The sequence below is a fragment of the Pseudorca crassidens genome, chromosome 7 (assembly GCF_039906515.1).
Source record: "Pseudorca crassidens isolate mPseCra1 chromosome 7, mPseCra1.hap1, whole genome shotgun sequence".
Taxonomy (NCBI): Eukaryota; Metazoa; Chordata; class Mammalia; order Artiodactyla; family Delphinidae; genus Pseudorca; species Pseudorca crassidens.
Genome location: NC_090302.1, coordinates 87,916,690 through 87,929,367, shown reverse-complemented (window position 1 = coordinate 87,929,367; position 12,678 = coordinate 87,916,690). Strand labels below are relative to the sequence as shown.

At 37.7% G+C, this 12,678-nt stretch overlaps 1 protein-coding gene across 6 annotated transcripts in view; it reads left to right on the top strand.

Annotated features, from left to right (window-relative positions):
• FAM240B (family with sequence similarity 240 member B) overlaps positions 1 to 12,441 on the top strand; it is an 82,733-nt gene extending 70,292 nt beyond the window's left edge. For all 6 annotated transcript variants that reach the window (XM_067742445.1, XM_067742449.1, XM_067742447.1 and 3 more), the window contains one exon: positions 11,735 to 12,441. In XM_067742445.1, coding sequence (XP_067598546.1) covers positions 11,735 to 11,828 — 94 coding nt within the window. In that variant the 3' untranslated portion in view covers positions 11,829 to 12,441. The remainder of the gene's footprint in view (positions 1 to 11,734) is intronic.
• The last annotated feature ends 237 nt before the right edge of the window (positions 12,442 to 12,678 follow it).

The following is a 12,678-nucleotide window of genomic DNA, read 5'->3' as shown; positions in this document are numbered from 1 at the left end:
AATAAATGTTTAATTACTATACAATTCAGCAAAGTCAGATTGTTAAGGATTATAGTTTTCTAGTGCCGGAAGAGCTTTTCCACATTCTTTTTCTGCCATTCACAACATAATAGTTATAGAAGACAGGGCACACTTCTAAGTTTAATCTGCATTATTAAGATTTTTCTCCATCACTTTCTTAAATCTAGATGAGGGGGCGGCAAATATTTCCTATAAAGGACAAAGTAGTAAATATTTTGGGCTTTGTGCTCTATGTTGCAACTACTCAATCCTGCCATTGTATGAAAGCAGTCACAGACAATAGTCACAAATGGGCAGGGCTGTGTTCTGATAAAACTTTATTTACAAAAACAGGCAATTGGCCAGCAGGATCTCTGAGTAACACATTTTCATACCCACCACACCAAGGAAAAGTTAAAGCCCCTTTAATTAATGATGAATTCACATTATATTATGCCCCTACAGTTCAATGAAACATACAGGCAGCAACCATTATTACTGAGCTTTAAAAGACCCCAGGTGACAAAAGTCATGTACATTTGGAGGCAGATTTATTTACAGAGCCTTTCAGAGATGCTTAACAACGGGAGCTTGTGAGCTTGGATATTTCCCAGGTTGGAGAGGTGGGATAACAAGATGATTAACAAATAACAAGATGATTACTTAATAACCATAATGAAGGAATATAATTATTAAAATTACTAATAGGTGGATCTCAATACAAGGTCATATAATCTCAATAAATCATCACTTTTTAAGAAAAATGTGCATGGACCTATGTCCACTAATGGGAGAGCAGCAGTTACATGTTTTATCTTCCCTTTCAAACCGGCAAACTATATTTCTATGTCATTCATTCTATTTAAAGTTGAGGTAGAATGAGGATGATATCCCCCCATGTCCCTATTCTCTCAGTATTTCAACTTTTAATCCTTGGTCGCTAATGTGCTTAAGCAACATCACCACCAAACAACAGGCCAACATTCCAAATTCTTTCCATTCTTTCTTGGGCCCATAATTGAGCAGAGTTTTACGTAAGAAGTTTCTTGGAGTCAGTTTGATAATAGGTGCCTACAGCTTTCAAAATATTTATACCCTCTAGTTATTCACCTCTGGGGATCTTTTCAAGGAAAGTAGACTGGTATATGGAAAGAGTATTAATTATTATCATACTCATTTTAGGGTTATTTACAAGAGTAAACAATTAAGGTTGAATCCAATTTTTCTTTATTCATTATTGTGTATTCTAATTTATCCATAATAATCATGCATTGCTTTAGCATTGTTATGAATTGTGTCCCCCCAGATTCATGTAGGAAGTCCTAACCACCAGCACCTTAGAATGTGACTGTATTTGGAGATAGGGCCTTTAAAACAAGTGACAGTTAAAGTGAGAGCTTTTAGGGTGGGACCCGATCCAAGTAACTGTTGTCCTTATAAGAAGAAGAGGTTATGATACACAAAGAGACACCAGGGATGCACAAACACAGAGGAAAGGCCACATGAGGATGGAGCAAGAAGGACATCTGCATGTAAAGGAGAGAGGCCTTGGGAGAAATCAAACCTGTTAACACCTTGATCTTGAACTATCACCCTCCAAAACTGAGACAATAATTGTCTGTTGTTTAAGCCAATCAGCCTGGTATTTTGTTATGGCAGCCCTATTAAATGAATAAAATGATTTATCCAACTTAAGAAACTAACCAAGCATATTTTTTTAACATCTTTATTGGAGTATAATTGCTTTACCATGGTGTGTTAGTTTCTGCTTTATAACAAAGTGAATCAGCTATACATAAACATATATCCCCGTATCTCCTCCTTCTTGTGTCTCCCTCCCACCCTCGCTATCCCACCTCTCTAGGTCATGGCAAAGCACCAAGCTGATCTCCCTGTGCTATGCGGCTGCTTCCCAGTAGCTATCTATTTTACATATGGGAGTATATTTAAGTTCATGCCACTCTCTCTTCGTCCCAGCTTACCCTTCCACTTCCCCGTGTCCTAAGGCCATTCTCTAGGTCTGTGTCTTTATACCTGTCCTACCCCTAGAATCTTCAGAACCATTTTTCTTCAGATTCCATATATACATGTTAGCATATGGTATTTATTATTCTCTTTCTGACTTACTTCTCTCTGTATGAGAGACTCCAAGTCCATCTACCTCACTACAAATAACTCAGTTTTGTTTCTTTTTGTGGCTGAGTAATATTCCATTGTATATATGTGCCACATCTTCTTTATTCATTCATTTGTCAATGGACACTTAGGTTGCTTCTATGTCCTGGCTATTGTAAATAGAGCTGCAATGAACATTGGGTACATGACTCTTCTTGAATTATGGTTTTCTCAGGGTATATGCCCAGTAGTGGGATTGCTGGGTCATATGGTAGTTTTAGTTTTTTAAGGAACCTCCATACTGTTCTCCATAGTGGCTGTATCAATTTACATTCCCACTAACAGTGCAAGAGGGTTCCCTTTTCTCCACACCCTCTCCAGCATTTATTGCTTGCAGATTTTTTGATGATGGCCATTCTGACTGGTGTGAGGTGATACCTCATTGTAGTTTTGTTTTGAATTTCTCTATGATTAGTGATGTTGAGCATCCTTTCATGTGTTTGTTGGCAGTCTGTATATCTTCTTTGGAGAAATGTCTATTTAGGTCTTCTACCCGTTTTTGGATTGGGTTGTTTGTATTTTTGTTATTGAGCTGCATGAGCTGCTTGTAAATTTTGGAGATTAATCCTTTGTCAGTTGCTTCATTTGCAAATATTTTCTCCCATTATGAGGGTTGTCTTTTCATCTTGTTTATGGTTTCCTTTACTGTGCAAAAGCTCTTAAGTTTCATTAGGTCCCATTTATTTATTTTTGTTTTTATTTCCATTTCTCTAGGAGGTGAGTCAAAAAGAATCTTGCTGTGATTTATGTCATAGAGTGTTTTTCCTGTGTTTTCCTCTAGGAGTTTTATAGTGTCTGGCCTTACATTTAGGTCTTTAATCCATTTTGAGTTTATTTTTGGGTATGCTGTTAGGGAGTATGCTAATTTCATTCTTTTACATATAGCTGTCTAGTTTTCCCAGCCCCACTTATTGAAGAGGCTGTCTTTTCTCCACTGTATATTCTTGCCTCCTGTATCAAAAATGAGGTGACCATATGTGCATGGGTTTATCTCTGGGCTTTCTATCCTATTCCATTGATCTATATTTCTGTTTTTGTGCCGGTACCATACTATCTTGATTACTGTAACTTGGTAGTATAGTCTGAAGTCTGGGAGCCTGATTGCTCCAGCTCCGTTTTTCTTTCTCAAGATTGCTTTGGCTATTTGGGGTTTTTTGTGTTTCCATACAAATTGTGAAATTTTTTGTTCTAGTTCTGTGAAAAATACCATTAGTAGTTTGATAGGGATTGCATTGAATCTGTAAATTGCTTTGCGTAGTATAGTCATTTTGACAATATTGATTCCGCCAATCTAAGAACGTAGTATATCTTACCAACTGTTTGTGTCATCTTTAATTTCTTTCATCAGTGTCTTATAGTTTTCTGCATTCAGGTCTTTTGTCTCCTTAGGTAGGTTTATTCCTAGTTAATTTATTCTTTTTGTTGCAATGGTAAATGGGAGTGTTTACTTAATTTCTCTTTCTTATTTTTCATCATTAGTGTATAGGAATGCAAGAGATTTCTGTACATTAATTTTGTATCCTGCTACTTTACCAAATTCATTGATTAGCTCTAGTAGTTTTCTGGTTGCAACTTTCGGATTCTCTATGTATAGTATCATGTCATCTGCAAACAGTGACAGCTTTACTTCTTCTTTTCCGATTTGAATTCCTTTTTCTTCTCTGATGGCTGTGGCTAAAACGTCCAAACTATGTTGAATAATAGTGGTGAGAGAGGATAACCTTTTCTCTTTCTTATCGTAGAGGAAATGGTTTCAGTTTTTCACCATTGAGAACGATGTAGTCTGCAGGTTTGTCATATATGGCCTTTATTATGTTGAGGTAAGTTCCCTCTATGCCTACATTCTGGAGTGTTTTTGTCATAAATGGGTGTTTAATTTTGTTGAAAGCTTTTTCTGCATCAATTGAGATGATGATATGATTTTTCTCCTTCAATTTGTTAATATGGTTTATCACATTGATTGATTTGCGTATATTGAAGAATCCTTGCATTCCTGGGATAAACCTGACTTGATCAGGGTGTACGATCCTTTTAATGTGCTATTGGATTCTGTTTGCTAGTATTTTGTTGAGGATTTTTGCATCTACGTTCATCAGTGACATTGGCCTGTAGTTTTCTTTCCTTGTGACATCTTTGTCTGGTTTTGGTATCAGGGTGATGGTGGCCTCGTAGAATGAGTTTGGGAGTGTTCCTCCCTCTGCTGTATTTTGGAAGAGTTTAAGAAGGATAGATGTTAGCTCTTCTCTAAATGTATGATAGAATTCATCTGTGAAGCCATCTGGTTCTGGGCTTTTATTTGTTGGAAGTTTTTTAATCACAGTCCCAATATCAGTGTTTGTGATTGGTCTGTTTATGTTTTCTATTTCTTCCTGGTTCAGTCTCGGAAGGTTGTGCTTTTCTAAGAATTTGTAGATTTCTTCCAGGTTGTCCATTTTATTGGCATATAGTTACTTGTAGTAATCTCTCATGATCCTTTGTATTTCTGCAGTGTGTGTTGTAACTTCTCCCTTTTCATTTGTAATTCTATTGATTTGAGTCTTCTCCCTTTTTTTCTTGATGAGTCTGGCTAATGGTTTATCAATTTTACCTTTTCAAAGAACCAGCTTTTAGTTATATTGATCTTTGCTATTGTTTCCTTCATTTCTTTTTCATTTATTTCTGATCTGATCTTTATGATTTCTTTCCTTCTGCTAATTTTTTGTTGTTGTTGTTGTTCTTCTTTCTCTAATTGTTTAGGTGTAAGGTTAGGTTGTTTATTTGAGATGGGTTTTTTTTTTTGAGATAGGATTATATTGCTATAAACTTCCCTCTTAGAACTGTTTTTGCTGCATCCCATAGGTTTTGGGTCATTGTGTTTTCATTGTCATTTGTTTCTAGGTATTTTTTGATTTCCTCTTTGATTTCTTCAGTGAGCTCTTGGTTATTTAGTAATGTGTTGTTTAGCCTCCATATGTTCGTATATTTTACAGATTTTTTTCCTGTAATTGTTATGTAGTCTCAGGGTGTTGTGGTCAGAAAAGATACTTGATATGATTTCAATTTTCTTAAATTTACCAAGGCTTGATTTGTGACCCAAGATATGATCTATCCTGGAGAATGTTCCATGAGCACTTGAGAAGAAAGTGTATTCTGTTGTTTTTGGATGGAATGTCCTATAAATATCAATTAAGTACATCTTGTTTAATGCATCATTTAAAGCTTGGGTTTTCTGATTTATTTTCAGTTTGGATGATCTGTCCATTGGTGAAAGTGGGGTGTTAAAGTCCCCTACGATGATTGTGTTACTGTCGATTTCCCGTTTTATGGCTGTTAGCATTTGCCTTATGTATTGAGGTGCTCCTATGTTGGGTGCATAAATATTTACAATTGTTATATCTTCTTTTGGGATTGATCCCTTGATCATTATGTAGTGTTCTTCTTTGTCTCCCTTAATAGTCTTTATTTTACAGTCTATTTTACCTGATATGAGAATTTCTACTCCAGCTTTCTTTTGATTTCTATTTGCATGGAATATCTTTTTCCATCCCCTCACTTTCAGTCTGTATGTGTCCCTAGGCCTGAAGTGTTTCTCTTGTAGACAACATATATATGGGTCTTGTTTTTGTATCCATTCAGCCAGCCTATGTCTTTTTGTGGGAGCATTTAATCCATTTACATTTAAGGTAATTATCAATATGTATGTTCCTGTTATGATTTTTTTAATTATTTGGGTTTGTTATTGTAGGTCTTTTCCTTCTCTCGTGTTTCCTGCCTAGAGAAGTTCCTTTAGCATTTGTTGTAAAGCTGGTTCAGTGGTGCTGAATTCTCTTAGCTTTTGTTGTATGTAAAGGTTTTAATTTCTCTGTTGAATCTGAATGAGATCCTTGCTGGGTAATCTTGGTTGTTGGTTTTTCCCTTTCATCACTTTAAGTATGTCTTGCAATTTCCTTCTGGCTTGCAGAGTTTCTGCTGAGAGATCAGCTGTTAACCTTATGGGGATTCCCTTGTATGTTAGTTGTTGTTTTTCCCTTGCTGCTTTTAATATTTTTTCTTTGTATTTAATTTTTGATAGTTTGATTTATATTTGTCCTGGCATGATTCTCCTTGGATTTGTCCTGTATGGGACTCTCTGCACTTTCTGGACTTGATTGACTCTTTCCTTTCCCATATTATGGACATTTTCAACTATAATCTCTTCAAATATTTTCTCAGTCCCTTTCTTTTTCTCTTCTTCTTCCGGAACCCCTATAAATAGAATGTTGGTGAGTTTAATATTGTCCCAGAGGTCTCTGAGACTGTCCTCAGTTCTTTTCATTCTTTTTTCTTTATTCTGATCTGCAGTAGTTATTTCCACTATTGTATCTTCCAGGTCACTTATCTGTTCTTCTTCCTCAGTTATGCTGCTATTGATTCCTTCTAGAGAAGTTTTAATTTCATTTATTGTGTTGTTAATCAAGGTTTGTTTACTCTTTAGTTCTTCTAGGTCCTTGTTAAACATTTCTTGTATTTTCTCCATTCTATTTCCAAGATTTTAGATCATCTTTACTATCATTATTCTGAATTCTTTTTCAGGTAGACTGCCTATTTCCTCTTTATTTGTTAGGTCTGGTCGGTGTTTATCTTGTTTCTTCATCTGCTCTGTGTTTTTCTGTCTTCTCATTTTTCTTATCTTACTGTGTTTGGGGTCTCCTTTTTGCAGGCTGCAGGTTCGTAGTTCCCTTGTTTTTGGTGTCTGCCCCCAGTGGCTGTTGGTTCAGTGGGTTGTGTAGGCTCCCTAGTGGAGGGGACTGGTGCCTGTGTTCTGGTGGATAAGGCTGGATCTTGTTTTTCTGGTGGGCAGAACCATGTCCGGTGGTGTGTTTTGGGATGTCTGTAACCTTATTATGATTTTAGGCAGCCTCTCTGCTAATGGGTGGGGTTGTGTTCCTGTCTTGCTAGTTGTTTGGCATAGGGTGTCCAGCACTGTAGCTTGCTGGTTATTCAGTGGTGCTGTGTCTTAGCGTTGAGAAGGAGATTTCTGGAAGAGCTTTCACTGTTTGATATTACATGGAGCTGGGAGGTCTCTGGTTGACCAATGTCCTGAACTTGGCTCTCCCACCTCAGAGGCACAGGCCTGACACCCAGCCGGAGCACCAAGACCCTGTCAGTCACATGGCTCAGAATAAATGGGAGAAAAAAAGAAAGAGAGAAAAAAGAAAGAAAAAGAAAGAAAATTATTAAAAAATTTTTAAAGTATTAAATTTTAAAAAATTAGAAAGTGATTATAAAAGAAGAAAGAGAGAACAACCAAACCAAAAAACAAATCCACCATAGATAACAAGCATTAAAAAAACTATATTAAAAAAAAAAACACAGAAAAACAGACAGAACCCTAAGATAAATGCTAAAAGCAAAGCTATACAGACAAAATCACACAAAGAAGCATACCCATACACACTCAGAAAAAGAGAAAAAGGAAAAAATATATATTTTTTTTTTTAAAAAAAAGAAAGAGAGCAACCAAATCAATAAACAAATCTAGCAATGATAATAAACTCTAACTACTAAACTAAGATAAACATAAAACCAGAAACCAGTCTGTTGCATACAGCAAACCTCAAGTCTACTCTTGCTCCCAAAGTCCACCGCCTCAATTTTGGGATGATTTGTTGTCTATTCAGGTATTCCACAGATGCAGGTACATCAAGTTGATTGTGGGGATTTAATCCACTGCTCCTGAGGCTGCTGGGAGAGATTTCCCTTTCTCTTCTTTGTTCGCACAGCTCCTGGGGTTCAGCTTTGGATTTGGCCCCACCTGTGCGCATAAGTCTCCTGAGGGCGTCTGTTCCCACCCAGACAGGATGGGTTTAAAGGAGCAGCTGATTTGTGGATTCTGGCTCACTCAGGCTGGGGGAGGTCGGGGTACGGAATGCGGGGTGAGCCGGTGGCAGCATAGGCCAGCGTAACATTGCAACAGCCTGAGGTGCACCGTGTGTTGTCCCAGGGAATTTGTCCCTGGATCACGGGACCCTGGCAGTGGTGGGCTGCACAGTCTCCTGTGAGGGGAGGTGTGGATAGTGACCTGTACTTGCACACAGGCTCCTTGGTGGCTGCCGCAGTAGCCTTAGTGTTTCATGCCCATCTCTGGTGTTGTGCTGATAGCCGTGGCTCACACCCGTCTCTGGAGCTCATTTAGGTGATGCTTTGAATCCCCTCTCCTTGCACACCCTGAAACAATCTCTTGCCTCTTAGGCAGGTCCAGAGTTTTTCCCGGACTCCCTCCCGGCTAGCTGTGGCACACTAGCCCCCTTCAGGTTGTGTTCACACAGGCAACCCCAGTCCTCTCCCTGGGGTCTGCCTCTGAAGCCTGAGCCTCAGCTCCCAGCTCCTGCCCACCCCGGAGGGTGAGCAGACAAGCCTCTGAGGCTGGTGAGTCCTGGTTGGCAGTGATCCTCTGTGTGGGAATCTTTCCACTTTGCCCTCTGCACCCCTGTTGCTGCGCTCTGCTCTGTGGCTCCGAAGCTTCCCCCGCCCCCTGCCACACCCCGTCTCCACCTGTGAAGGGGCTTCCTAGTGTGTGGAAACTTTTCCTCCTTCACCACTTCCTCCCAGATGTGCAGGTCCCATCCCTATTCTTTTGTCTCTGTTTTTTCTTTTTTCTTTTGCCCTACCCAGGTACGTGGGGGAGTTTCTTGCCTTTTGGGTAGTCTGAGGTCTTCTGCCAGCATTCAGTGGGTGTTCTGTAGGAGTTGTTCCACATGTAGATGTATTTCTGATGTATCTGTGGGGAGGAAGGTGATCTCCACATCTTACTACTCTGCCATCTTGAAGGTCTCCCCAAGTGTATACTTTTTAATACTAGTGTCCTTCACACTTAGGCTCCTAGACCTGCTCTCCAGAGAAAACTGACATCAACAGTTTCTCACATATATCTCTCCAAAACTTTAGTTTTTCTAAGCAAATAAATAAGTGTGCTGTATTTTTATGCAAAATAGGATCTACACAATCTTCAATATTCTGCACTTTCCTTTTTTAATTTTTAAAAAATTTTTTATTGGAGTATAGTTTCTTTACAATATTGTTTTAGTTTATACTGTGCAGCAGAGTGAATCAGCTATACATATACGTATATCCCCTTTTTTTGGATTTCTTTCTCATTTAGGTCACCACAGAGCACTGAGTAGAGTTCCCTGTGCTATACAGTAGGTTCTCATTAGTTATCTATTTTATACATAGTATTAATATGTACCTTCCTTTTTTAACTTATGCTATCTTGGAAGTTTTTCTATATTGGCACTTTGAGTACTTCTTTAATGTTTTCCGCAATAATGATGTGACAATTAATTTAAACAATCACACTGAAGGACATTTAGGTTGTTTTTCATTTTGTGGCTTTACAAACAGTGTTGTAATAAGAGTACTTGTACATACATTATTCATACATGGATAAGCATTATGGGATAAGTTCATAGAAATGAAGATATGTCAAAAGATGAGTGTTGTAAATTTTGATAGCTATTGCCTCCTTGTCTTGCAAAGAGGTTGTTTTAAACTTCCACTCTAAGTATGGGAATGCCAATTCCCAGTCACTCACACTGTGTGTTGTCAGACTCTTAATCATTGTTAATCTGACAGGTGAAAATGGCATCTCACTGTTTTAAAATGAATTTAATTAATTACAGGTTTGGTTGAGATCTTTTCATATGCATAGGAACTAGCTGGATTTCTTCTTCAGAAACTGCCTTTGTATAGCCTCTGCCTGTTTGATTATAGACTTTCTTTTTCTTAATTGATTTATAAGCACCATGCATTTCTTTTCTTTTTGTGTACAGATCTATGAGTTTGACAAATGCTCAGAGTCATGTAATCACTACAGTCAAGATATAGAATAGTTCCATCACTCTGAAAAATTCCCTTAAGCTTCTCCTTTGTGGTCAACTCCTCTCCCAATTTCCAGTCCATAGCAACGACTGATCTGTACTTCATCCCTATAGTTTTGCCTTTTCCAGAATGTCATAAATGAATTATACAGTATGTAGTCTTTTGTGTCTGGCTCTCTTCACTTAGCACAATGTACTTGGGATTTTTCTTCTTGTTGTGTGTATCAATTGTGTACATCCATTCCTTCTCATTGCTGAGTACTTTTCTGTGGTAGGGATGTATCACAATTTGGTGATCCACTCCCCATTGAAGGACATTTAGGTTGTTTCCAGTCTTGGGTGACTATAAATAAAAGTGCTGTAAACATTCACATATAGATTTCTGTGTGAAGATAAATTTCTATTTCTCTTGAGCAAATAGGATTGAAATTACTGGGTCATAGGGTAAGTGTATGGTTAACTGTATAAGAAACTGCCAAACTGTTTTACAAACTGACTGCACCGTTTTGCATTTTAATAGCATGTAAAAGAGTTCCAGTTAGTCAGCATCCTGGCCAGCACTTGGTTTGAGTTTTGTTGTGAGGGTTTTTTGGTTTGGGGGGTGGGGGTTGGATTTTGGTTTTGCCAGGGGGGGTAGGGGGAAAGAGTTGGTTTTGGTTTTTTTTGTTTGTTTTGGTACCTCATTGTTGTTTTAATTTGCATTTTCCTAATTATGTTGAGCATCTTTTACGTGTTTATTTGCCACCCATATTACTTCTTTAGGAAACTGTCTGTTCAAATATTTTCCTCATTATATTATTTTCTTATCATTGAGTTTGAAACTATATATATTCTGGAAATAAATCCCTTATCAGATATGTGACTTGCAAATATTTTCTCCCTGTTTGTGGCTTGTCTTTTATTCTCTTTACAGTATCTTTCACAGAACAAATTGTTTTAATTTTGATGAAGTCCCAAATTTTTTATTCTTTTATGAATCATGCTTTTTGTAATGTATATAAGAATTTTTTCCTTATCCCAAGGTCATGAAGATATTATTTTGTGGCTTTTTTCTTGAAGCTTTGGTCTTACATTTTACATTCATGTCTATGATCCATTTTTAGTTAATTTTGTATAAGATGTGGAGTGTGGATCAAAGGCCATTTTTTAATATGGATATATAATGTTCCAGCATCATTTATTGAAAAAAAATACTATCCTTCCTCCATTGAGCTGCCTTTGTACTTTGTCAAAAATCAATTGGCTATATTTGTGTATGTTTATTTCCACACCATTCTGTCCCATTGATCTGTTTCTTCCTTCACCAATGCTACACTGTCTTGATGATGGTAGCTTTACATTAAGCCTCAAAATCATGTAGTATGAGTCTCCCATCTTTCTTCTACTTTAAAATTGTTTTGGCTAATTGACTTCTTTTGCCTTTCCATATAAAATTTAGAATCAGCTTGTTGATAGCTACAGAAAAGTCCTGCTGGGATTTTGATTGATATTACTCTGAATCCGCATACCAATGTAGGAAGGAATAAATTTTGGAGAAAACTACATATTCATAGACTGCTCATTACTCTACTGATTTTTTTCTTCATTAATTTGTAAAAGCCACTTATTTCTCTTAAAAAATATTCTTCAGAAGGAAAAAAACCCAAAAAACAAAAAACTTCTCTGGACCAGCAGATGTCTAGACAAATGCACTAACCACGTATATTGTTTCCCCTCCTCAGGCTCAGAGAAGAATGGAAGCAGAGACTGGAGAAAAGGCTGGGGATGTTGGACAATCCTGATGGGAAGGAAAAGCAGGCAAACACTGTGGGCTGAGAGCTTCCTGCCTCATCCACTTCAAAGATAACAAGCCACCAAGGGCACTTTTCTAAGAGAAAAAACTAGCACCCAAATTATGTTGACTTACTAAGCAGGACACTCTCTATTTGCTCTCGCATTTGTGAGGGGATTTACATGTGAAACCTCCCCCAGTGCTAATGAGAGTCTTTATCCAACTCAATCCTCCCTGCCACAGAGGACAGGATGACCTCCAAAGGGATAAGAAGCTCGGGTTATCTAATATAAAAATCTCTTTGAGTTAACATGTAATGTAATTTATTTCCACATTTTCTTCTCATGTAAAAAGTCTTGTTATTTTATCCAAGCTTACCAGGGGCAATGACCTTGTTGGGAAACTAGCTTACCTAGATCTTCTGGAAAAACATAGTCATACAATCTGTTTTCCTGTTCTCCCTTTTTTGTGAAGACAGAAATGCTACTGCTTACAGAAAGAAAGCTGTTATTATGAAAAGAATAATTTTTTAACATTATGGTTTGAAAATGAACTGAACTAAATTATTTTCTCTTCATATAAATTGGGTTTTTTAAAAATAAACATTTAATTAGAAACATGCAGTGAAAGCAAAATAATGCTTAATAAACTTGGTTGTCGTGCCCTCCCTGGTGTGTGCCCTGTGTTAACCCCTCACACCTGTCGTGGTTAGTTCTCTGCTGCTATAGCAAGTGTCAGCTCCAAGCTGTCTTTAGAATGTTTTGGAATTTAAAGTCACTTTCACCGCAGCCTCCTCTCAGGCCCAGAGCATGATCATGGTCACAGATCAGGAGGGACTCTGACAATCACAGGAACTAGGGCTTCTCTTCTCCTCTACCCAGGGATTCCTCACAG